The 24,413-nt window shown below is 47.9% G+C and overlaps 2 protein-coding genes across 2 annotated transcripts; both read left to right on the forward strand.

The window, feature by feature from the left end:
• Positions 1-99: 99 nt before the first annotated feature.
• LOC146753900 (uncharacterized) lies at positions 100-14,807 on the forward strand. Its single transcript, XM_085530061.1, has 4 exons — positions 100-202; positions 7,295-7,381; positions 7,660-7,978; positions 14,132-14,807. The coding sequence occupies exons 1-4, from the start codon at positions 100-102 to the stop codon at positions 14,805-14,807; spliced, it is 1,185 nt and encodes a 394-aa protein (XP_085386187.1).
• A 5,230-nt stretch (positions 14,808-20,037) lies between these two features.
• Positions 20,038-22,536, forward strand: LOC146753901 (uncharacterized). The gene is made up of 7 exons (XM_085530062.1): positions 20,038-20,127; positions 20,189-20,313; positions 20,356-20,647; positions 20,739-20,845; positions 21,061-21,174; positions 21,326-21,444; positions 21,607-22,536. Exons 1-7 carry the CDS (start codon positions 20,038-20,040, stop codon positions 22,416-22,418), a joined length of 1,659 nt encoding a protein of 552 aa, XP_085386188.1. The 3' UTR covers positions 22,419-22,536.
• Positions 22,537-24,413: the final 1,877 nt, after the last annotated feature.

The following is a 24,413-nucleotide window of genomic DNA, read 5'->3' on the forward strand; positions in this document are numbered from 1 at the left end:
TCCACCCTCTGCACCACCGTCCCCTGAGCCCATGGCCGCGGAGCTGGAAAGAGTGGGAGGCCTCCTGCCAGAGGTCTGAGCAGCACTTTTCAGGGCCAGATGAGACTTCCTGGCGAGCCGGGTCCCGAGGCAGGCGGTATTTCTGAGCAGAGCCGCATCCGCGGCCCTTCAGCTTGCGGCCAGCGCAGGAAGCGCTCGGCTGGTGCGTCGCGGTGACCCACGAAGAGGAGGGCCGGCAGTGCACTGCGCGCTCATCAGCCCTGCAAGAGGCGGACCCCCCCGCCCCCCAATTTTATTTACTTTTCTAAATGCAATACTCTTTACACTCAGACATAATTCTAATGTGATCAGTATCTTTTCACAAACAACATACATTTTCTATTAAAAAATGACTATACAAACTTATGTCTTCTGTTCTCACACTACAATTTCAGAAGAAATTGAAATAGAGACATTATATTCTGCAGACCTGTCTCACTCTACCTGGTTCACTCCTCCTCTGAGTGGGCCTGAGGAGTTCAAATGAAGAGCGTAGCACACACTTGGGAAGCTCACACCTTGTTTTCAGGAATGGGATCTCACAGACAAGCTGCAGTCACGGGACGTAATAGTAATCACACCCCTTGAAAACAGATTTTCAGATTTCAATACTTGGAAAATATGTAACTAAGTGATGTTATTTCAGTGAACTCCTCTGAAAGCAATTTGTAACGTTTCTTTGAGAGTAGTAGATGTGTACAAGTAAATACAAATGATGCAGCACCCTATTATGTAATAATTCATCATCCTTATTCTCATTAAAAGGTCCCTGAAGCATTTCTTAACCTAATACAGGGCAGAGAGAGGAACATGGGCAACTGGGACAGTGCTTAAACACACAGTTTATATCTAGAATTGGACACTGATAATTAATTTGGAAGTATACATAAAATAGGAATTCTGTTCCCAAGCCTTTCTTCTCTCAAGCTTAAGCATGAAAACCAAAATAAACAATACCTATATACAACACTGTTTTGAAATAAACATGCTGGTAGGGCCAAAATGTCACATCTTGGTGTTCTTTTTTCCTTTGGATAAGAAATTTAAAAATTAAAAATTAATTCTGAGTTGCAGAAGTATACCTCATTTTATTGATGACAATTATTTACTGCTTCAAGCAGACAGGTCTCAGGAGAGAGAGTAATTCCTCCCCACCTTCTGTGTCTTTCCACTTCAACTGCCGTACCTAACATAGTCTGTTTCTTGCAGCTACTTTCAAAGACAGAAGCATGTGAAGTAAAAACTGCTTTTTAAGCAGAAGAATATGCCTTCACCTTCACTAAATCATTGCACAGATTTACTTCCATCATACAACTTATTCAGCTGGGTGCAGAGGAGAACCAAACACATTTATAGGACTATTTATCAAGTACCAGAACTGTCTCGTCTGAAAACAGCAGCAACAAAAGTAACATTTGCCACTGTACATTGACCCTGATGGCTTAGAGGAACACACAACCAGAGAAGCTTTCAAAAAGCACCTCAGCTGAAAAGTGAAACTTTTGCTGCTGTTTTATTATGTTGATCAGATGCTGTTAGATTTGACAGTATTTAACTCCTTTATGTTATCCCTTCAGCCAGCTGTTTGATGTCTAAACGGGGAACACAAAATATGATTTAAAAATCAACTACATCAGATGTATCTGTATGCATGTGGTTGTCTGCCACAGCTGTGTAAGAGGTAGCCTTCTGTAAACCAGAAAAGTCCTGAAGCACAGGAAAGGTGAGAGGCTGAGCTGTGGGAACTGAAATGTATAAGCCTCAGTAGCAATAGGTAAGGAAAACTACTTTCATATCTTATATTTCTCAGCAATTAACATTCCTGCTACCTTGTTGATCTGCCTGCTGCATGGATGCAGCCACCAGCAAACAGAATTCATGTATCCTGCTGCATGGAGTAAACAACTGCTGACATCATGGTTTCTACCGATGTCCTCTGTTCCACCAGCCAGATTCTGCACTCACAGTCACTCCAGCAGAGCAAAAAAGCAAATGACATCCACTCTTCAACACTGATATTTTTTTCCAAGACCAAACAACTAGTGTGTTCTACTCCATCCAAAGAAATAAATAGCACTCCACTGACTCAGGCATTACCTGAACTAAGAATAAATCAAAAACAGCTCTGACACTTCCAGAGATGACATCTCCAAGATTTGTAGAGCTTGTGACAGGTCTGAGTGTGAGCAACTTAATTTCTTCCACTGCTCTGGGCCATGACCTCTTGACACAGACCAAGGCACAATAAGTTCTGAAGGTGCCCACAATAGCATGCACTGCTTTTGAAATCCACCTGCAAAGAGCAGCCTGGGGCTCCCTGGGTCAGGTTGGAATACAAGACTCTATTTGTCCAAGACAGTGGCTTATTCCAGCTGCAGCCCTCTGAGCAGGACCAAGGGTTTATCTTGCCACTGCCAGCTATTAACTACTGAACATACAGGCAAAAACACAAGTTACTGTCCTCATTTTAACCTCATCAGACAAAAGAAACAGGTTAGGACTATAAATCATATAGAAGATTTCTGTCTCAACAGAACAAGAACAGAGTCCACAGCAGTAGCATGTGCTGTGTGTGCAGCTGTGATCTCTGAAGGCAACAGCTGAATCCTGCAGGTACAGTGATAGTGGTGAAGTTTCTCTCTGTGGAAAGGCATGCTGGTTAACACACTTCAGAATCTCTAACCCCTATTACTCAGTTATTGCACCAGAAAAGCAAGACTGAGTCTGGGGACTTCCCTTTTTGCTGACCACTTTCCAAAGACATATTTTTAAGGCTTACAAAAACTAATGTGTTGCAGAAAATAATGTACAGATTTGGGTCTTTTTCTGAAGATGAGTTAAAACAAGAAACAAAGCATGAACTGAATTTTATTCACCCAACAGTACAAAGGCACACATCTGCAGAGGTTTATTACAGGTAAAAGAAATCAGCTTGCTGTGGACTTCTAATCAGTATTGTCGGGGTCACAGTGAGACAATGGGCTCCAGTGGCACTTTTTTTTGTCATCTGACAAAATGACAGTAGCACTTGCATGATCCATCACCTCAAGTTGGGTACAATCACACATAACGTCAGGGTGTGGGTCTTAATCCAGACACACTCTTTACTTAGGTAAAGGTAAAGCCTGTGATGGGATAAGACGCTGAGGCAGCAAGGAATCTGTGAAGCCCTAGAGTTCAAGTTTCTTACAAAGCTGAACTCCAGGATTGATACTCGGGCCTTTGGCATTGTTTTCACATCCTTCAGCATGATAGCAGACGTAACAATTATACTTCAACCTTGGAAGCATTTTAAATCCCAGTAATCAGTGCACACTGACCCACATGGTAAAACAAACCATTTTGGAAAACACAAGAAGTATGCTGGGAGAATGAAAGGAAAGGCTGCTCTAAAATTAAAGGGCTGCTGCTCTTCAGATAACTGCTTTGTGAGGCAATAATTGATCAGCTGAGTTTTAGTAACATTTTTACAGCCTTATCATACAAATTATGCGTTCTTTCCATTTTCAATCCCTCTTTGTTTCCTTGAAATGGAGTAAGCAATTTTAATGGGAAGGCCAGAAGAGTTCCTGTATTTGTCAGACTTGTCAGAAAAGCTCCTTCCAAGCAGTCTGTTCACATCTCAGTTGGGTTTCTGTGTCTTTTTTCAATGACCTGCTCAGGAAGGGTTTGTTTTTTTACCTCCACTTAAAAGTAGGGTTATTAATTTGCCTGCAGCAAAGGTCATTTTTCAGAAGGTACAGTGGAGGTAGAGAACCACAGTGAAAGTGGGTTTCTTTGGTTTTATGGGAGCCTTCAGGAAATTCATGAAACTGGCAGCTTCTATTTGTACAAAGCTGGCATTCCAAATCCTAGTCTTATTAGTATCATTTGCACCTGGCATATAGTCAGTATATCAACTGATTGATTGGCATGCAGTGTTCACTCATCATGAAGATATGCCTGTTAGAACAGCAGTAATGATTTTTCTGGGTAACCTCAATCACTACAGTGAGCAATATATTACCTAGCCTGTTGCTGTAAGCGTTAGGCAGGTAGGAGCACACACCCTAGAGCACATCTGCAGTGCTGTGTGGTACCCACCTATAGTGTTCTGCTGTGTAGAAACACTTCTTTGTGAAGATAACAGTATTTCCAGACCTTAAACACCTCAACACACAAACACCACCTCTTCTTTGGCAGGTGTTGGAGTATTGTTAAAGGAGCATGATTTGTTGAAGCTACAGTATCTTGGACAAAAAGTAACTAACGGGGACCTTGCCTGAATGTAAGTTTGCTGATTATAGAAGAATCCAGTTTAGCCTTTCCCAGGCATGCAGTGCTTTAAGCCCTTAGCTAAAGTTACCAAACAGGGAAAAGCAAATGCCATTTTCTCAGCTTTCATTGTTTCTGTATTTAGACTACCATTAAAGCAATGGTTTTTGTTGTTGTTGTTGTTGTTGTTTTAATTTAAAAAATGATAATGAAGAAGAAAAAAATTCATCTGCACAGTCAAAAAGAGCTGGGAAAGCATTTATGTTTTTCATGGGTTGCATGTTTTTATCATGGCTTAGACAAACTACCCTTGCCTACTGTGACCAGTACCCCCTGCCCCTGACCACCATAATATGGTTACTGTAATTACATGGCATTTTATAAATCAAGCAGTCTGTCTGTGACCAAGCTGGTCACATATCAGTCCTATTTTTCCTCACCAGGCCTTCAAATCCCTGCTCACTAAGCAGACATTCCCCACCTCATCAGCCTCTGGGCTCCTGGGTGCAAGGCTGTCTTCTTCCCTTCCTATCAGCCTTGAAGGCCCCAGATTCCACTGGTCAGGTTGGATGACCCATCACAGAACAGGAAACCAGGGGCACCTTCAAAACCAAGTATCTGCAAGCCTGAATTGGGCCTCAGATTTGTACTTCTGCTGAACATAAAGGCCCAGGATGCCCAAGTGGCCAACATTGTCCCTGCTTCCTTTGAAGACTGGGTGAGTGATTCGCATTCTTATGCATGTCTAGATTATGATTTTTATATTTGCATGTGCAAAATTAAGATTTGACCCACTCCAAAGAGGGACCAGATGATTAGAACAAACACTTCACTGCCCAGTGACTTCTTTCTCCCTGTAGAGTCAGGTGACAATTAACAAAACATAACTAACAAAGATCTTAGCTTTAGTGCGTAAATGCTATCCTGAGATATGGTGTTAAGGAAGTTTTGTGTTAAAATATTGTTTCAAGGTACACTGCTATCCCTGCCTACTTGGTCTTGTACATATAGCAAGCAATGAGGTAAATCAGATTTTATTCAAGTAACTCTTCCAAATATGCTGAAGGTCTGGTTTTAAGAAAAATGTGTTATCTGAAGGGGATTAGATGCTGTCACCCTTCAGTTGCCTTCTCACCCTTTAAATGCAGATGTGTGCTTTCAAAGAGCAAAGAACAGACTTTGGTATCAGCACTCAGGTGCTTAATTTTATTGAAACACAACCATCTCTACCATCTGGAGAATAATGACAAGAACATACCCTGAATTTTATCACTGTTCACAGCAGATAAAAATCTATATTCTCTTCAGGTCACCTGAAGTTAAGAACAGAAAGTAAAATGTTTTTTTGGTTATGTTGTTGTCAGAACCAACCTTGAGATCAAATTGGTTCTGACAACATTGTTAACAGTGATGTTTATTTTGATGCTGGATGAAGTGGACAGTTCACATCTGCTCTGCAGTTTTGCTAGTTTTAAAGAAAGAAGCAGCTGAACAAACAAAAAAATACAAAATGTCAGAATGTCCATCATTATCATGGAACTCTGTGAAAGAGATTATCACTGGAACTAGAAAAAGAGCTCTGAAGACTAGAAAGCCTTCAGTCCACCTACTGTGTGCTGAAGAAGATAATGACAAATAAAAATATTTAGATTTCTCAGTGAACGAAACCCCAAGCATTTTTTTTGCTTGCAGGAAATAACCATCTCAAGTGCTTTAGTAATTGTATTACTCCATCACATTTGTTGGAATTACCTCTGAAATGAATGCATATTCTGACAAATGTGGTAGACCTGGTTTGCCTTTGTTAGCTTTGCTCACATTGTCACTGCTCTCTCGAGAGTCAGGGAGCTGACGGGGGTAAAGAACAAAAGTCCTGGCTAGAGCACTTTTCAGCTGGATCATTTCCTGATGTAATCCTGTGTAACCTGCCACACTGTATAAGTGAAGGCTCAGAAATGCTTCAGTCTGTCATTTTTATGTCATTGAGAAATATGTCATTTTCACCAGTGTAAACTGGTCACCTCAGAGTGAGGGACTAGACCAAGTGTACTGTGAATCTATACAACACCCTGAGAAACTCTTAAGCCACAGGAGAGTATCTGGTGTCACTTCCCTTGACTTGACAGGTGTCCCAGTCCTAGAACTGGGGCAAGAGAAGGCTCCAGAAGTCCAGGCACTGGGACGTATAAATAGGTGTACATACAAGACTAGGGAAGGCCCCTTCTCTCCACACCTGACACCCCCACTGGCAGGTCAGATTCTGGATCCAGAACTGGTGAATTCCCTCCCCCACCCTTCACCCAACTGTTTTTCTTTCTTTTCTCCTGAAGTTGCTAAGGCAAGGTTTCCCAAAAGCTGTTAAGTAACTCAGGGTTTACTTTGATTTCCAATAAAGCTGCATAGCTTAGATAGATACGCTTCTGAGAGGCCCAACACATACTGGATCGTGGTTCTATAAGGATTTCTCTTTAAGGTTGATGTTTGGACGTGGTCCGTGTTATTCCATCTCAATCCAGTCTGAGGGGATTCATGAATTCGACTAATTCCCCCATCCCAGAGGTGGGACGTAACACTCAGGAAGAAATATATATCCAGACTGAGAATGGAAGATATTTCGGAAAAGCATCATGATCATGCTTACAGAAAAGGAATGGGAAAGACTGACCAGACATTCCTGAAGCAAGGAGAATGCCAAACCCAATTTCTGCGTAACAAACTAGTGAAAAATCTATAGTTTATTGGTGAAGAAACAGAGGAAATATATAATTGGAGTTGATTTAATCAAATAAAATAAAAGTTCTGTGTATTAGTGTCAAATGTAAGGCATAAAACATTGACTGGAATGAAAAGGAAGGTACAGCAAATTAGGAACAAGAAAAGAAAATAACATCTTGAAACTGGGGTGCTGTGGGGGCGGACAGCCCATGGTGACGTCCCCGAGCAACAGGCTGTGACATCACCGGGTGATGGATTGTGACTGCTCAGCCCTCACTGCTCATAGTGGGGTGCCGGCAGAGCCTGGCTCAGTCTGGCTCGTTCCTGGACCCTGCTGAGCAGCTCTGCGAGGCTTGGAGGTTCCTCGAGCAAGGTTTTGGCTGTGCTGTGTTGGGTCGTGCCTGTGGCTGCTCGCAGCATCTCAGTGCCTGACCCACAGCATCACTTCTGTTTCCCCGGCCCTGCCCAGTGCAGGCAGCTGGGACTCTACTGAGTGCACCCGCAGCAGAGGAGGTGAGTGGTGCAGGGACATGTGGGTCCCTCAGGGCAGTCTTGGGCTTGGCAGGGCTTCCTGCTGAGGACTTTCACACCCTGGGACAACAGTGACTGTGGCCTCTCTTTCTCTTGCAGAGTGAGACACCACCGCTGCAGCTCTGGTGAAGAATAAGAGCTCGTCATCCTCAGTTCTCCAGGACAGCTGCAGCGAGAGGAACGTGTCTGCAGAAGAGGAGTGGACATGTTCCATGTGTCGCAGTGTGCGACAGGACATGACCCATGTAATTCCATGTAATCACACATTCTGCCTGGGCTGCATCCAGCTGTGGGCGATTCTGAGGGACAGCTGCCCGCTGTGCAGGACGGCCATGCGGACCATCCGGGTCTGCGTGTGGGTAGACAATCAGTTCGTGGACTGCATCGTCTCCCCGCCCGCAGTGCCGGTGCCCGTCGGCTTCATCACCACCACCGGCCCCAAAGTGCAAAACTCTGCACTTAGAAAAAAGGGAGAAGCAAAGCACCAGCACGGAGGAAAAATGCAGCACTGAGATCTCAACATCCAGTGATTACTACAAATACCTTTGCAGCCTTGCAGACTACCCAGTGAGCAGTGATGGAGAACCTGAGAAAAAGAGGGAAAGGAGAAGTCCAAGTGTGGAGAGCCCATGAAGGAAGAGCAGCAGACACCATGGCACTTCCTAAAAGGCACAGGAACCACCAGAAACATCACCATAATTAGTTTAATTCCTAGTTTAGTTCTTAGTATAGCTCTTAAAATAAAAGTAGTTTTGAACTGTATTGTTGTATTAGTAAGTATGATACAAGTTGATCTCAAATAAGAAGTAGAAATGTGTTACTGCATATATAGAATATCACGTCTAGTAGTGTAAGAAAAAGAAGGAGGAGAAGTCCCAAGTGTGGAGAGCCCATGAAGGAAGAGCAGCAGACAGCACGGCACTTCCTAAAAAGCACAGGAAACCACCAGAAACATCACCATAGTTAGAATGTCAGAATATCACTTCTAGTAATGTTACATTGAAATGTTAATAATTTAGACTTTGTTAAAAAAATAAATAAATAAAAATAAAAAATTGTTGAAATGTTAATAAAGCATTTAGATTTTGTTCAAAATCAAAACTGTTAGTCCGTGGTCTATTCTTTATAGATTTCCAATCTCCTGGCTCGCTTGGGCAATACTGAGTAAAGATGAATTCTCTTGAGACACTGATTGGGTGGGTGTTGAGTGATGGGTGAGTGCCCAGAGCTAGGCCAGGCTGCCTGAGAGGGAAGAACCACCACAACGGCATGGCAACAAGGTGCACTGCTAGCTGGCTGAAGCCAGTTATTCTAACAAATCATTTACAAGAGAAAGGAACACTACCTGGCAATTCTTTCTTCAGATAGGTCACCAGTCCTGCCCCTGCAAAGATATTAAGGCCTCTTTTAATCCCTCTTCAGATATCAAGAGCAAGTTTAAGTTAAGAGCACAAGCTATTACTACAAGTCTCGGCAAAGCAGAAGGCATCAAGCACATTATGTACAGTTTGTGCTTCCCAGAAGGCTCAAAGATCATGCCATCTCTTCACCAGCTAAGACAAGGGACAGCTCTCCTAGCAAAGATGGAAGCTGTGATGACAGTAGGTGTCACAGAAAATTACCCCCTCCCTTCTTACCTCCAGAACCCATTTGAGCAGTGCATTCACACCTTCCTCCCGGCGGTTACTCCAGCTGCTCACGATAAACCCTTTCATGCTAAGTTCCTTGAAGTTCATTGGAAACCGAATATAAGGCCCTGGCAAAGAAAGGAAATAGTTGCTTTTGTTTTGTTTTGCTTTTTAAATAAGGCCCAATAGAGAGAGGTATTAGCCAGTAAAAGACACTGAAATTTGTTGTTCCAGTCCAAGATGAATTCTATTATTTCTGAGCAGGGTAAATGACCACAGGTTTGGGGACAGGAAGCAGCACAGGAAAATGAAGACCTGATCTACCTGAGGCTGAACACCCACTCAGCACTGCTGAAAACAATTTCATTCCCATGTATAGTGAACCTGTACTGAGGGGCTTTCTGCTTAATCCTCAATGAGCTCAACAAAGCTATTTCATCTAAAAACCTCAGGGGTTTTACTGATCTGCATCTGCTCAGAGCCCTGGGAAATACCATTTCAGCCACATTTCGTCTTGCCTCCATTTCTAAACACAACTTCTCCACCTGATATGAGCATGTCCTAAGGAGGATGTCTGCTGCACATCTAACAAGTGTGGACACACATCAGATCACCCAGAGTTCGTTATCTAAATGTACACAAACACACAGGCAACTGGCACATTGGAAAAAGAAAAGAAAAATCAGCAAAACTTGAGTGTCTGCCATTATGTTTTACACTCTGCCATCACCAAACAGAAACTAAGAAACACAAAAGGAGGCCCACACCTTTCTGAGGCACAGAGTCATTGTACTGAGAGATGGCTCCACAGACTGCAGTCCTTCCATATTTCTTCATCTGGTTGATAGCAATACTGGCAAATTCTCCACCCACCTACAAGAACAGAGTACACGCAGCATGAGAGAAAATCCACTGTCAAAAGACTGCTGGTTTGCCTCTCAGCATTTATTCATTCTGTTACTGATCAAGTCAGCTGCAGAAAAAAAAGTCGAGAATGGAATAAGTAAGCTGTAAGATCTTACACGAACAATGTCTCAGTTAGATGGAACTCAGGATCGAGTTCCTGCAATAGACTAAGGAAATTAACAGCCCGCTCAGGGCAGGGATCTTTCTGAACTCACATTGTCAAAGAAACAGTCATAGCCATCAGGAGAGGCTTTACGCAGTGCTTCATCCAAGGAAGAAACCATCTTGTAATTGAAGGCTTCATCAAAGCCTATTTTTTTCAGATATGCAACCTTGCTATCTGAGCCAGCACAGCCCACCACTTTGCAACCCTGCAAGGAAAGAAGGAGAGGATTTAGAGATGTTTTTCAACACAGGCTCGCAACATGAACACAAGTGTGCTGGGTGAAGGGCTCATTCTTAAAGTCAGGTGGTTGTGACCGTGAGCTCCTAAGCTCCAAAGCCAGCTTCGCTGTAACTTCAGGAGCTTGTTTCATCTCAAAATGAATGGTTTAGGTTGGAGGAGATCGCCCTGCTCCAATCCTTGGGCAGGCTTCTCCATAAGGCTATGGATTCTCAGGGTCTGGAAATACTCATGACCTGACTGGTCATGTCCTTCCCATCCCTAACAAAATCTGTCTTGAAGGCTCTCCTACATCATCTCCAGAAGCGCCTGCAAGTTCCTGTGATTTCACACCTTTACTTAGAAACAACAGAGATCCCAAAAGTAAAAGAGAACCCTCTGTTATGCTTGATTACACCCAATTCAGTGTAAAAAGCAGTCATTTAAACATAGTTTTAAGATTTCGTTCTAGGGCAGTTGCAGGGGTTGACATTCTATGACGTAGCTACTGACGTCATTAAGGCAAGACCAGTTACTACTGGACTTTCATCGTGTGCTTCACTCGGTGCTGTTAGCCCAGCTGGACGCACAGAGACAGTCTGCGAGCCTAATTTCTCTAAAGACAGAGGAAGCTGCTCCTGTTTTTCACATGTAAGTGATGCTCTCTTTCGGAAGTGGGTTTTGGAAGGTTCTATGTGAATCGTAAAGTTCCTGATCATGTCAAAGGGGTCACCTGTGAGTGGGGAGGGAAGACAGGAGTTATTGCCTGCTAGAGTGACATCTGCCAGCATGATTCAACCCTGCAGCACTGAAAAGACCAACACTGCTGCAAAGACAGCACATGAAGCAGTTACGTTGCGCTGCTTCTTCGGTTGGTTGTGTCTCAGGACTAACGCTGGCATTAAAGTTGGCTGTTGCACGTTTCTGCACCTAGAGTTTAATACTTTATTTCTCTTGGGGATTAAGAGCACATATTTTTGTCTCCTTCTTTTGTAGAACAGAGCTTCCATAGCCTGTTTATAGAGGAGTGCAGCTCTTAGCCCAAAGTTAACATCAAGAAGCTGTAGACCATGACTACAGACACTTCTCCAGACTCCAAGTGTCCTATTTGCTAGAACAAATTGGACAACGTTTCCCACCTAGATACTTGCTGGCACAGTTTCTTCTTCCGTTGTATCATGGATCGCTCAAGAATCACAGCAGACTGCCCAGTCTGCACCATGCCCTTCAATTCAATATTTCATTCAATCCGTGCTGACAGTGACTTTCAAGAATACCGCCTCCAGAAGATTATGATCCGCTATGGGGGCGGACAGCCCATGGTGACGTCCCCAAGCAACAGGCTGTGACACCACTGGATGACGGATTGTGACTGCTCAGCCCTCACTGCTCATAGTGGGGTGCCGGCAGAGCCTGGCTCAGTCTGGCTCGTTCCTGGACCCTGCTGAGCAGTTCTGCGAGGCTTGGAGGTTCTTCAAGCAAGGTTTTGGCTGTGCTGTGCTGGGTCGTGCCTGGGGCTGCTCGCAGCATCTCAGTGCCTGACCCACAGCGTCGCTTCTGTTTCCCCAGCCATGCCCAGTGCAGGCAGCTGGTACTGAGTGCACCCGCAGCAGAGGAGGTGAGTGGGGCAGGGACATGTGGGTCCCTCAGGGCAGTCCTGGGCTTGGCAGGGTTTCCTGCTGAGGACTTTCACACCCTGGGACAACAGTGACTGTGGCCTCTCTTCCTCTTGCAGAGTGAGACACCACCGCTGCAGCTCTGGTGAAGGAAAACAGCTCATCATCCTCAGTTCTCCTGGCCAGCTTCAGTGAGAGGAGCATGTCTGCAGAAGAGGAGTGGACATGTTCAATCTGTCACGATGTGCGACAGGACATGACCCGTGTGATTCCATGTAATCACACATTCTGCCTGGGCTGCATCCAGCTGTGGGCGACTAAGGGACAGCTGCCCTTCCTGTCCAGGAAGCCCAGAAAATGCTGGGCCTCGAAGACCCCAGCGCTGCTCAGGAACAGGAGGACGGCTCTGACGACCCCGACGCTGCCCCGGATCACGAAGATGGCCCCGCTACCCCGTCCGGTCCTGTCTCCTCCCCGACAGGATCCCTCTTCCGTTGTATCCTGGATCGGTCCAGAATCATAGCAGAATGCCCAGTCTGCATGATACCCTTCAATTCAATATTTCATTCAATCCTTGCTGACAATGACTTTCAAGAATACAAAGTCCCTCCTCCAGAAGATTATGATTCCCCCTTTCCCAGCACCAGCGCTCTTATCCAAAGCATTTTGAACATGTACAAGAATGGTCTGCTGAACTACAAATATCTCACACCACCACGTGAGGAAGGAAGTGGCTCCAACTCAGCAGTTACTGATATTCCTGGGTCAAAGCCCAGCTCAGCTGTTTCTGGTGTTGGTCAGAGTCCCTGGCATGATGAAACTCCAGGGCCTTCATCCTCTATTTTAAAAGAGGATGGCGCAACCGCAGCTCCTCAGAAGGAGAGCTCTGCCAAGAACTATACTTGGAAGAGAATTAAGCTGCAGCCTCAAAAAAGGCTGCTGTTGACTACAGTGCCCATGACTCTTCAACAGACTATCAGGTTACCACTGGCTATGCTGAGAAGACACCAGAACTGACCAAGCTGTCCTCAGACTCTGAGGAGCTCATTAAGAAGAAGAAGAAACGCATGAAGAAAGAGCACTCAGCCCATAGGCTGTCCAAAAAGAGAAAGAGCAGGAGTCTGGAGGACCTTCCACAGAAGAGTGACAGCAGTCATGGCCACGTGCCTCGTAAGAAGTGTCACAGTGAACACAAACTTAAAAGGAAGCGCTCAAGAAGCAGAGATGGCAGCAAACAGCGGGACAAAGAAAGAAAGAAGTCAAGGTCTCATGGAATGAGCCTCTTCCAAGAAAGCCAGGGAGGCTCTGCTAGCCATAAGAACACTGCAGCCAGAGATTCCAGCAGACCACATCACAAGGTCCATGGACAAAGCAGCCAAGACAATGATCATCACAACAGAGGAGACAGCCACTGTAGCAAATATAAGTGTGACAGTCAAAAGACAGGCAGAGACAGCCCCTCCTGCAGGAAGAGGACTTCTGAAGCTCACTTTTCACAGAAGCCTCCTGATCCAGAATTCAAGTCCCAGGCCTTCACAGAAGGGACAAATCTGCAAGGTCAGATGGGACTACATGAGGGAGATGACTCCCATTACAGACGATGCAGATCAAGGAGTCGGTCACGCTCCAGATCAAGGAGTCCTTCTGCAGAGGCAAGAAGAATACGTGAAAAGCCTGGAGGAAAAAGAAAGTGCAAAACTCTGCACTTAGAAAAAACGGAGAAGCAAAGCAGCAGCACGGAGGAAAAATGCAGCACTGAGATCTCAACATCCAGTGATTACTACAAATACCTTTGCAGCCTTGCAGACTACCCAGTGAGCAGTGATGGAGAACCTGAGAAAAAGAGGGAAAGGAGAAGTCCAAGTGTGGAGAGCCCATGAAGGAAGCACAGCAGACACCATGGCACTTCCTAAAAGGCACAGGAACCACCAGAAACATCACCAGAAATTGGTTTAGTTTTTAAAACAGGAGTAGTTATGAACTCTGCTGTTGTATTAGTAAGTGTGATATTAGTTGATCTCAGCTAAGAAGTAGAAATGTGTTACTGCATACATATTGAATACCACCGGCCCCAGCGGCGCTGCGGCATCTGCTCTGCCCTCTGCACCAGCGTCCCCTGAGCCCATGGCCGCGGAGCTGGAGAGAGTGGGCGGCCTCCCTCCAGAGGTCTGGGCTGTAGTTTTCAGGGTCAGAAGAGACATCCTCGACCCGGTGCTGCCCTGGATTGAGCAGGAGCTCCGTCGCAACGGGGAGCTGTGCTGGTGGAAGATCAACTGGCTGAGGAGCGTGATCCTGGCGTTCCTGTGCCAGGTGGGGCCGGACAGGGACACCCTGGTGCAGTGCATAGAGCACGCCCTGGGACCCATCACCGCACCGCTCATCGACGGCCTCGTCAGAACCATCGAGAGCCGGTGCGGCCAGGAGGCCTGGAGGATGCGGGGCCTCGACGACCCCGGCGCCGCCCAGGAGCGGGAGGACGGTCCCGAAGACCCCGGCGCTGCTCAGGAGCACGAGGACGGCCCCGCTGCCCCGTCCGGTCCCGTCTCCTCCCCGCAGGATCCCGCCGCCCCCAGCGCCGCGCCCTCCGGCAGCTCCGGGGGTCCCGACGCGGAGGAGCTCCCCGGCACATCCAGCGGGGCCCTCGGCACAGGATCCCGGCGCCCCACCAAGAGGAGGGCCGGCAGCGCCCAGCGCGCTCCTCCGCCCCGCAAGAGGCGGCGCCCCCGGCGCCACTAGCCGGGCTTTCACAGCTTTTAGTAGAATTAAAGATAAAAACACAGAAGCACGTGTCGTTCCCAGGGTCCAACTTCCCAGACCGTTCGCCCTTCACGCACACGCCCAACACGGTGCCACTCAACCGTCAGTGATACCTCAGCAACTTTATTGCTCTCCTAAAAATACCTGAAAAGTGATTGCAGCAAAAGCTGCCAGACTGTTCTCACTGGTGACAGTGTCACGGAGTTCTCTAGATCAATCTTTCTCCGTGACAGGGGGGCAGCGGGCACATGGGCCCCCAAAAACCGCAAGGGGAAAAAAAAGGGAAAATGGTAGGAAGATGGGAGTTGGGCTCAAGGAAACAAACAGAACAGCGGAAATGATCTAAGGAGAAACATTTAGTTTACTAACTGTGATATCAGAATGCAAGATAAAAAAGTATAATACAATCTAACTGAAACTGAGGCAAATAAATCAAGTAAAATAAGAGGGAGAGATGCACTGATGAGACCTCGCCTGGAGTGCTGTACCCAGATATGGAGTCCTTAGTACAGGAGAGATGTGGGCCTCTTGGAGCACATCCAGAGGAGGGACACAGAAACGACACAAGGAATGGAACACCTCCCCTGTGAGGACAGGCTGAGAGAGCTGGGGCTGTTCAGCCTGGAGAAGAGAAGGCTCCAAGGTGACCTGAGAGTGGCCTTTCAGTATCCAATGGGGGGCTGTAAGAAAGAAGGTAATGGACTCTCTAGCAGAGTCTTTTGTGATAGGACAAAGGGAAAGAGTTTCAGTCTTAAAGAGGGGAGATTTAGGTTAGCTATAAGGAAGAAAAAGTCTTTTTGAAATAAAGAACGGGTTGTCTAGAGACACTGTGGATGGCCTATTCCTAGAGACAGTGAAGGTCAGGCTGCAGCAGGCTCTGAGCATCCTGATCCATCTGTAGATGTGCCTGTTCATAGCAAAGGAGTTGGGCTGGATGGGAGCTATTGGTAATAGGTGAACTGGATGATCTTTTAGGTCTTTTCCAACCTTGGTGATTTTTTAAATTCACTTTTTACTTACTTATCCTCTTGGTTTATTTTTTTCTCCATTTGTTGTTTAAAGGCAGAGGTTTAAAAGAGGAAGGATGGAGATTAAATGTCTGTCTTCCCACAACACACTTTCTTTCAAAATAAGCCACATATCAGCCACTTGTCCTCTGCCACAATAGTGTTTTAACTGGGATACGCAGTATTTGTCTTGCTCAAAGGACCTTAGGAAAGAATGCTGTCCTGAGCAATGTAAAGTATCACAGGTTACTGCCACACATCATTTCCATGGCCATTCAGGATGCCATGACTTATGTTATTCTGCCAGTTGTTCTTTGCTGAACTTATAGAAGTTTTTTGATGTGTTATTATTATTATTATTTATTTATTTATTTATCTATTTATTGAGTTCATTGCAGTGTATGTGGTATTGGGTATATAGTTTTTCTTCCATTTAACTATTTATTGCATTAGCTCTGGCAAGAAAAGCCTTTTTATTCTTTCCTCTGTATAAGATGAAGCTGAAATGAAAGAACTGGAACCCTGTTAAGCTAAAATGCCTTTAAATAACTATAACATAAATGAATACAATGGAGGCTGGCAAATGCTTTGAGACCTTCACTGCAAAGATACAAAGAAAATGAATGGAGGAGTTGAGAAAAAAATGCTCCAAAATTGTTGGGCATATCAGATGACCTGAAACCTCGTATATAAAATGTACTATTCTGACCTGTTAGCTGAGATATGCTATTAACCTAAGCCCATTAGAGAATAATTTTCTTTGGGCTAAATAACTTCTAACTGAGCATGAAAGCTCTCTTGATTTGATAACCACTGACATGAGAACATGGAAGGTTACAAGAAATTGTATAGATCTTTCTTCTTGCTACACAAAAAGAACTTCTAGGCTGAAAGGGTGCTTGAGTTATATGTGGTGAGAGCGTACCTTGTGTCTGGGACTGCCTTTGCACGTCTTGAAATTTCACTACATTGCCTCGTGAGATATATGGGGGCAAACAGGGCAGAAGGCTGTGGTAGTCCCTGATATGCTTTGAGAATCCCTGAGCTGCAGTGAATATGTTGGAACAGATTCTCCTCCAACTGGACTTTTCATAGGAAAGAAATCATTATTGTTCTCAACAGACTGAATTTGAACCATTATATGTTAGAGTTATAAATGTTTCACAAGAGGAAGTACGATTTTCTTTTGGCCCTGCAGAAGTGGCTGTAACTCTAAGTGGCCTTGAATTGCTAATGGGACATTCTAAAAACCGTGGACACTGATCTTCTAAGCGTTTGGTCAGAAGGGTATTAAGTTTAAGGAAATTTTGAGAAAATTCTGTGTAAGTGCAAAATACAGTTCTGTAGAGTCATTTGCACAAGTAGAAGATGCTGACTGTCCTGAGAGGTAGTTATTCCTTGCTAGTTGATTATCCCTTTGAAAACCTGAATATGAATCGATGTCATGATGCTGCAAACTGGTGTGTCTTTCTGTCACGGAACTATCTAGATTGATCTATATCCATGACGGGGGGGGCAGTAGGCTGGGGGAGGATCTTGGGAGCAGCCCTTCAGAGAAGGACTTGGGGGTCATGGAAGAAGAGAAGATGGACATGAGCCAGCAGTGTGCGCTTACAGTCCAGCCGTCTATCATCATGTCATGGAGAAAAGGAGAGGTGCCTAAAGACTGGAGGATAGCCAGTGTCATTCCAATCTACAAAAAGGTCAGGAAGAAGGAGTCACATCCATCCCCGAGAAAGTGTTGGAACTACTTATTCTGGACATCATCTCCAAGCAGGTGCAAGGCCTTGAACATCTCCACAAAGGCAGATTCCCTAAACATGGGGGTTCTCTCATCAGTGTTGGCCTCACTTTCATGGAGAAGATGGAAACTGGGTTAGGCTGGATGAGCAGGAATGTTCCAGTGTGATACCAGGACTGCAGCCCTGACCATTGCTAGTAGGTCAAAGAAAGCAAACCTCAGAAGTTTTCCTGACGCATTTTAGATGTGGACTTGAACGGAATCATACCCTGGCTATGCCACTTTGCCTCGGAGAATTGTATAACGGTTGAAGCTTTGATGTGTGAACACTTGGATAAGAAAGGATCATGACATAACTGCTAAATGACCCAACATATGCCGAGACCTCGACCATCTGGGGGAGAGAGACACAGCCATGGATGCCATGAGGTCTTCTCTCCATTTACTGCTGTGTCACACTCCTTATATACCATCCTAATTCCCACGCAGATGCGTACACCTGCTATGCAAAACCCGATGCATGCGAGAGGACCTATACACACACCTACCTAAACCCCCTGCTCACTAACTCTTAACCTACCGGCCATAACTCAGCTATTCTAGAACACTCTGTCTACTCAGAACTACTGTATGCACTCATAAATCCTTACGAAGACAACTTCGTACCCCAACAGGATCATAAAACCCAACCATCCCCAAGTGCCTGCCACAGGAGTGCTGCCACCCAGCAGGTCAGGTTAAACAGGGCTCTGCCCAGCCTGGTCTGGAGAGCTTCCAGGTATGGTCACCACGCTCTGAGTGAGGAATTCCTTTAGGCAGTTTCCCTGACCTCCTCTTTTCTCCAGACAAAACTGTTCTCACCCTTGTCCTGTCATGTTCAGGCCATAGAGGGTTGGTCAGCACAGGCACTAGAAATGCCAGCTGGGCTGCTGACATGCAGACTCTCTCTGCTGGGACATCCCAGTATGGGTGTGATGCAAAAGGCCTCAGGGAGGCCATCCTTCCTGCTCCTGGCAGCATTGGGCCCCGCACTCTGAACTACCCAAATGAGCCACCGTCCCTCCCACATGAGGGAGGGACGCTGCACCCTAAGTACTCTGAGGTGGTGACCATGTGTCATGGTTTTATGATTTTGGGTTATCAGTATTCCACACCGTAACATCGTGTGGTGCACTGAGAGTTAAAGAGTTCATTCTCCAGTTCTGGGTACCTGTCCCAGAAGAGATGAACTGCACACCCCAAAGGACTTTGTGTTCAGAGAGGAGATAAAGCCCCTGGCAAGGTCACGCAACCAGGCTCTCCTCCCTGCTGCTCAACCCAAATGCACGTCTCAGCGCTAGAGGAAGGACTTCAATTTTGGACACTCTTATTATATCTGAGAGCATTTATTAGCTGCAGTTCGGCTTGTACTGTATTATACTGCATGGTAGAGTTGTTTCTCCTCAGATCGTTTCCACTGTTATTTTTGAGGGGTCCCATCTCTCTACCCTTTTTCCCTGATCCCCCTACCCGGAGGTACAGATCTACCCCGCTAGTCATGGAACTGGGCCAAATCAGCCCATAAACCACGGTAACCGTGATGTCACAGTGGTGGCAGGGAGCGGCCATTGTGACACGCGGGGCTGGGAGCAGAGCTAAGGCTACTGGGCTGGGGCTGTGCTCAGTGCGGCTTGGTGAGGTGTGGAGAGAGCGCTGATTCTCTTGTTTCTCACTGTCAATGCCAATCATGTCCAAAGGGAATAAGAAGGCCCCCAACTCTGGGGATCCAGGTGAGCTCACCATATCCCTGTGCATGGCTCCCCACTGCTGGGGGTCTGCCTGAGACTGGGAGGGGGGAAAAGGGCAGGCAGGGGCTTCCCAGTGCCTCAGCAGGACCCTTCTGCTCCTTGGCCAGGTGGCCCAGCTTGGGTTGCACTGCTGGCCCTGCAAAGCGCCCTTCCCCTCCACCCCGTCCAGCCCTGCCCCTCAGCTGGCACAGCAGGCACGGAGCAGGCCCTGGGGACGTCTTCCAGGGATACCAAGCCCTGCCTGGTGCTCACCACTGCTCACGGTTGCTCTCTCCTTCCTCTGCAGTGTGCATGCTGTGCCGCCAGGCACAGGTCAACCCGGATATCTGCGGGCAGACATTTGTCAATGGTGGGCTCTGTGCCCACCGCTTCTGCTTGGTGAGTTTCCTCAAGAGCAAGGGCTCCTGCCACGGATGCTCCTTTCCTTTCAGGCCTCATGAGATCCCTCTCTTGTCTCTCCCATAGTTCTTTGCCAACAACCTTTTGAAAAGGAGACGCCCAGTGGGGAGAATTTCTGGCTTCCCCCTTGATGCCATCCAGCACACAATCCAGCAGGCTGACAAGAAGGTGAGGACCTGAACACAGTGGGGAGCTTGGTGCTGGCAGAGGCCCACACTGGCTTCCCCTGGACACAAAGAAAGCGACTGCAGCCCTTCTAGCTGGCTCCAGGAGAAATGCCCACTGGAGCAGACAAGACTTGTCTGCCAGGTGGCTGTGCAGAGTGTGAGGCAGTGGTGCCCACGCCCTGCACCCTGGCTGGAGAAGTGGGGCTGGCCGCAGAGGCCCTGGGCCCATCGCTAATGGGGGCTGCTCTGCTCTTTTCAGCGCTGCTTTGTCTGTCGGGGAAGGGGAGCTTCCATCAGCTGTGCGGAGGCAGGCTGTAAGCGCAGCTTCCATCTGCCCTGCGCCGAGGACGGAGAATGCATCACACAGTACTTTGGGGATCACAGGTAAGAGGCTGTCAGCAGCAGCCAAGCTGCTTTCCCTCCCAGGAAGGAACCCGCCGCAACAGCTCTCAGCATCCTGTCAGAGACAGAGCCCAGGCCTGGCTCTCCTTCCTGGTTCTCTGTCCTCCTCAAAGCACTTCTCACCGTGCCCATCCCTTCTCTCCTCCTGCCCAGGTCCTTCTGCTGGGAGCACTGCCCTCAGCAGGCAGACGAGGCAGCTCCATCACAGAACACAGTCTGTGTCATCTGCCTGGAGCCTGTGGAAGAAAGAACATCTTACCACACCATGGTGTGCCCAGTGTGCAAACAGGCCTGGTTCCACCGGGGCTGCATCAGGGTAAGAGCCCTACCCGTGCCCAGTGGCTATGGCCAGTGCTCAGCAGCACCCAGCCCTGCTCGCACTCACGCTGCTTGTGCTTCTCCTGCAGAAACAGGCCATGCACGCTGGCACCATGCTCTTCTTCTGCCCCGTCTGCAGAGCAAAAGCGCGATTCCGTTCCCAAATGGCCATGCTGGGGATCCAAATCCCAGTCAGGTTGGTGTACTTCTGCCCAGCTCCACAGACTCTCAGTTGCTGTGCCTGCCCAGGAACTGCCCTGGTAGGCCCAATCTGCTTCCATCCTGCGAGCATTGCTGTCAGCTTCAGGGAGAAGCTGGGAATGAGCTGGAGGTGGATGAGCAGGGATGCCCTGCATCTGCCTCATACCTGAGCCACTTGAGACTCACCAGATTCCCTCTCTTCTCTGGCAGACGGCCATCTTGGTGGGATGACGAGGCATACCAGTCGCTGCGAGAAAGGTACAGGCACTGCGATGCCAGCGACTGCTATCACCCAGGAGGCAGGCATGAGGCAGCATACGACGGGTGAGTGACCTCTGCAGTCCTCTGGGGCTCGGCATGGGATCTCAGCCTCATCACAGGCCGGTGGAGCAAGGACTGAACAGTAGAGCTGCGCCGGCTGCTCCCTGCCTCAGTTCGCTTTATCCTCACAGCCGCAACCTGTTTGCTTCCCCAGGCCCTGGGAGCTGTTTCTCTGCAGGTCCTGTGCCTCAAAAGGCATACACTGGTGGTGCGCCTTCTGGTCCAGCAGTGCTGACAACTGGGAGTGTGACTCCTGCGCTGGCGTGGATTCTGGTAAGAGGCAGACCCTGTGCCGCTGGGCTGGGTCGAGGCAAGGCCTGGCGGTGCGTGCTCAGGGTGGCCCTGCCACAGTCTGTCCCATGGTGGATGGCAGCCTGTCCTGCCCTGGGGCTGCAGGTTCCTCCTGCTGACTGACCTTCCCGTCTCTCCTTACAGATTCCAGCTCCGAGACTGAGCTTGCCTTCCCCGGCGCTCCCATCTTCATCGTACCAGTGCTACCCAACGACTTTTCAGAACCTGGAAACACCAGGTCTGGACCCAGCAGCCAGGCAGCAACAGAGCCGTCCTGCAGCTCCAAGCTGCCTGAGCTCAATGAGCAGCCCAGAGAGCCTGCACCAGAGCAGAGGGCCACCCAGCCACTTTTCTCTGAGGAGCAGGACACATCTCAGCAGCGCCAAGGACGTGGTGGGAGGAGATGGGCACCAGCTGCAGGTGCCCAGACCTGTTCCCAGAGCCCCACCAGACGGAGGACAGCACGGTCCTCCAGAACCACCCCGGCAGCTGCACGCAGGAGGCATCCCAGGCAGCGTGGGACCGGCCGCACAAGAAGCCGCTCCCCGTTGCAAGGCCGGGCCTCAGGCCCCCAAAGTCAGCCCCGAAGATGTCGTGGCAGCAGCCGTACGACAGCCCGAGCTGCTCAGAGCAGCACCCGCACCTCGGCCACACCGGCACCATCAAGGTCCTCAAGGGCTTCCCCGCTGCCAGCACGCAGGCGACAATCCAGGCAGCGAGGGCGGGCCCACACTCGAAGCCGATCCCCAGTGGGGCGTCGCGCTTCAGATTCCCGCAGCCGGCCCCGAGGAGGCCGAGGGAGCCGGTCCAGGCAGCGGGGACCAGCCCGGGCACGGAGCCGCTCCCGCGTCCCACAGCACAGAAGGCGCCGCCACAGCCAGTCCCAGAGACGGCGCAGAAGCAGCCGCGTCCCATCCTCCCGTGATGGTTGTGCTTCCAAGCGGCGAAGAAAATAAACCTGGAAGATACCCCACATACGTTGGCTCCGTTCTTCGGTGGGCCAGACCGGGCACAAGCTGCTCCCGGGTCCAGCATCAGAGACAACACCCCCACAGCCACCATCGTCAAAGAAGATGTCCCTACAACCACTCCCAAAGACTGTGAAAGCAGTCGTGTCCCATCCCCATGTCACAATTGTTATCCCAATTAGACCAAAAAATAAACCTTTAAAATATTCCCCAAATATTGGCTTCATTCCTCTCTTCTTGTCCTATGATGGGCAGTGTTAGGAGCTGAGCACCATCCCAGATGGAGTTATCTTTAGATCTGTGTGCATGAAGGGGGGCTGCAAGCCCACAGGCCCACCGGCCTTAAAAAAAAGGGGTGACATCAGAGGGGTGTCAACAGCTTACAGGCCAGTTCAGCCCATTCCCATGACTAACACGGATGGGAGATCCACAAACCCACAGCCCAGGAAAGGGAAAAATCAGGGAAGAGTAGGGAGATGGGAGACAGGCCTAAAACAAAGCAGTGGCAACTATCTGAGGAGGAAAGAGAGTTTACACACCACGTGTTGGTTTCATTCTTCAGTGCACCACCGCGTTCTGTTGGAAACTTCCCAAAACTGTTTTTCCTCTATTTGTATATTTCTGTGTATCCTGATTCTTGAGGCCCTTTCCATTCTGACAGAGCTCTGAAGGGCATTCCATCACCCATGGGGACCTTCCCATTGCTGGCCTGCTGCGGCTGGCTATTTGTCTAAATCCCATGCAAAGACTGTTTTTGCTAAGATGGACAGAAAGGAATAAACTACAAAATTCAGACTCTAATCCTCAACCCAGTTTCATTGCTAGTGTCAGTGAGGTTCTGAGAAGCTCCCCGCAGCCCTCAGTTCAGCATGAGCTGTGCAGCTGTCACCAGATGGAGACAGGACAGAAGCAGGCGTTGGGTTTTACACTGCATAAATGGAGTGTTTTGCTCAAGCAGATAAAGAAATACAGACGAAAATTAACTCAGAGCCTCAGAGCAGCCCAGGAATGTGTGTCCGTCAGTCTGCCCTGTTGGTGCCAGGAGGCTCCATCACTTGCTGTGAGCAGAGAGAAGTTTGTCTGACTCCGCCAGAGGTACATCCCTAAACCCTCTAGGTAGGGACCAGGGCAGTAAATCATATTTGAAAAGTCGCGGCTGTCAGGTGAAGTCCCGGATGACTGGAGGAAGAAACAAGAAAGGGAGCAAGGAGGACCAGGGGAACTACAGGCTGCTGAGTCTCACCTCTGTGCCTGGGAAGATCATTGAACAGATCCTCCTGGATGACGTGCTTGATCATATGAGGAATGAGTGTGTGATCCAAGACAGCTAGCACGGCTTCACCAGAGGAAGGTCGTGCGTAACCAATCTGGTGGCCTTCTATGATGGAGTGACAACTCTGGTGGAGAAGGGGAAGGTGATTGATGTTATATACCTGGACTTGAGCAAGGCCTTTGACATGGTTCCCCACCACATCCTTATCTCTAAATTTGAGGGGTGTGAATTTTACAGGTGGGCCACTAGATGGATAAGAAATTGGTAGAAAAGCTGTAGACATACAGAGGGTAGTGATTAATGGTTCTGTGTCCAAGTGGAGGCTGGTAACAAGATAAGAAACTCAAGGCTTACTGTGATTTCCACAATACAACACAACTTAGGCAGATACAATTGTGAGAGGGCTGTTCTACATCAATTTCCCATTTAAGTACGTGTTTACATCTGGACCATGAGTGTTATTTCACATTAAGCCATCTGAAAGGAATTCATGAATCTTAGCTGCACCAACTCCCCATAGGTGATGTCCTGGGTGTGCAGCACTCAAAGAGATGTTCCCAAACTGACAACAGAAGATACTCCTGGAAAGCACCAGGAGAGAGCTGACAGTAGAGCAAAGAGGGAATGTTTGAAAAGGCATTTCCTGAAGCAAGAAGAGGGGAATGCCAAACCCAATTTCTACAAAACACACTAGTGAAAAATCTACAGTT

Source organism: Coturnix japonica, chromosome Z (assembly GCF_054131305.1).
Source record: "Coturnix japonica strain WE chromosome Z, WE-NBRP24, whole genome shotgun sequence".
Taxonomy (NCBI): Eukaryota; Metazoa; Chordata; class Aves; order Galliformes; family Phasianidae; genus Coturnix; species Coturnix japonica.

Coding starts and splice junctions, on each gene's coding strand:
- LOC146753900 (XM_085530061.1), top strand. CDS start 100: ATGAGACTTCCTGGCGAGCCGGGTCCCGAGGCAGGCGGTATTTCTGAG. Junction 203..7,294: donor GCGCAGGAAGCGCTCGGCTG/GTGCGTCGCGGT, acceptor CACTGCTCATAG/TGGGGTGCCGGCAGAGCCTG. Junction 7,382..7,659: donor TTGGAGGTTCCTCGAGCAAG/GTTTTGGCTGTG, acceptor CCACCGCTGCAG/CTCTGGTGAAGAATAAGAGC.
- LOC146753901 (XM_085530062.1), top strand. CDS start 20,038: ATGCCCACTGGAGCAGACAAGACTTGTCTGCCAGGTGGCTGTGCAGAG. Junction 21,175..21,325: donor CATGAGGCAGCATACGACGG/GTGAGTGACCTC, acceptor TTGCTTCCCCAG/GCCCTGGGAGCTGTTTCTCT. Junction 21,445..21,606: donor CTGCGCTGGCGTGGATTCTG/GTAAGAGGCAGA, acceptor CTCTCCTTACAG/ATTCCAGCTCCGAGACTGAG.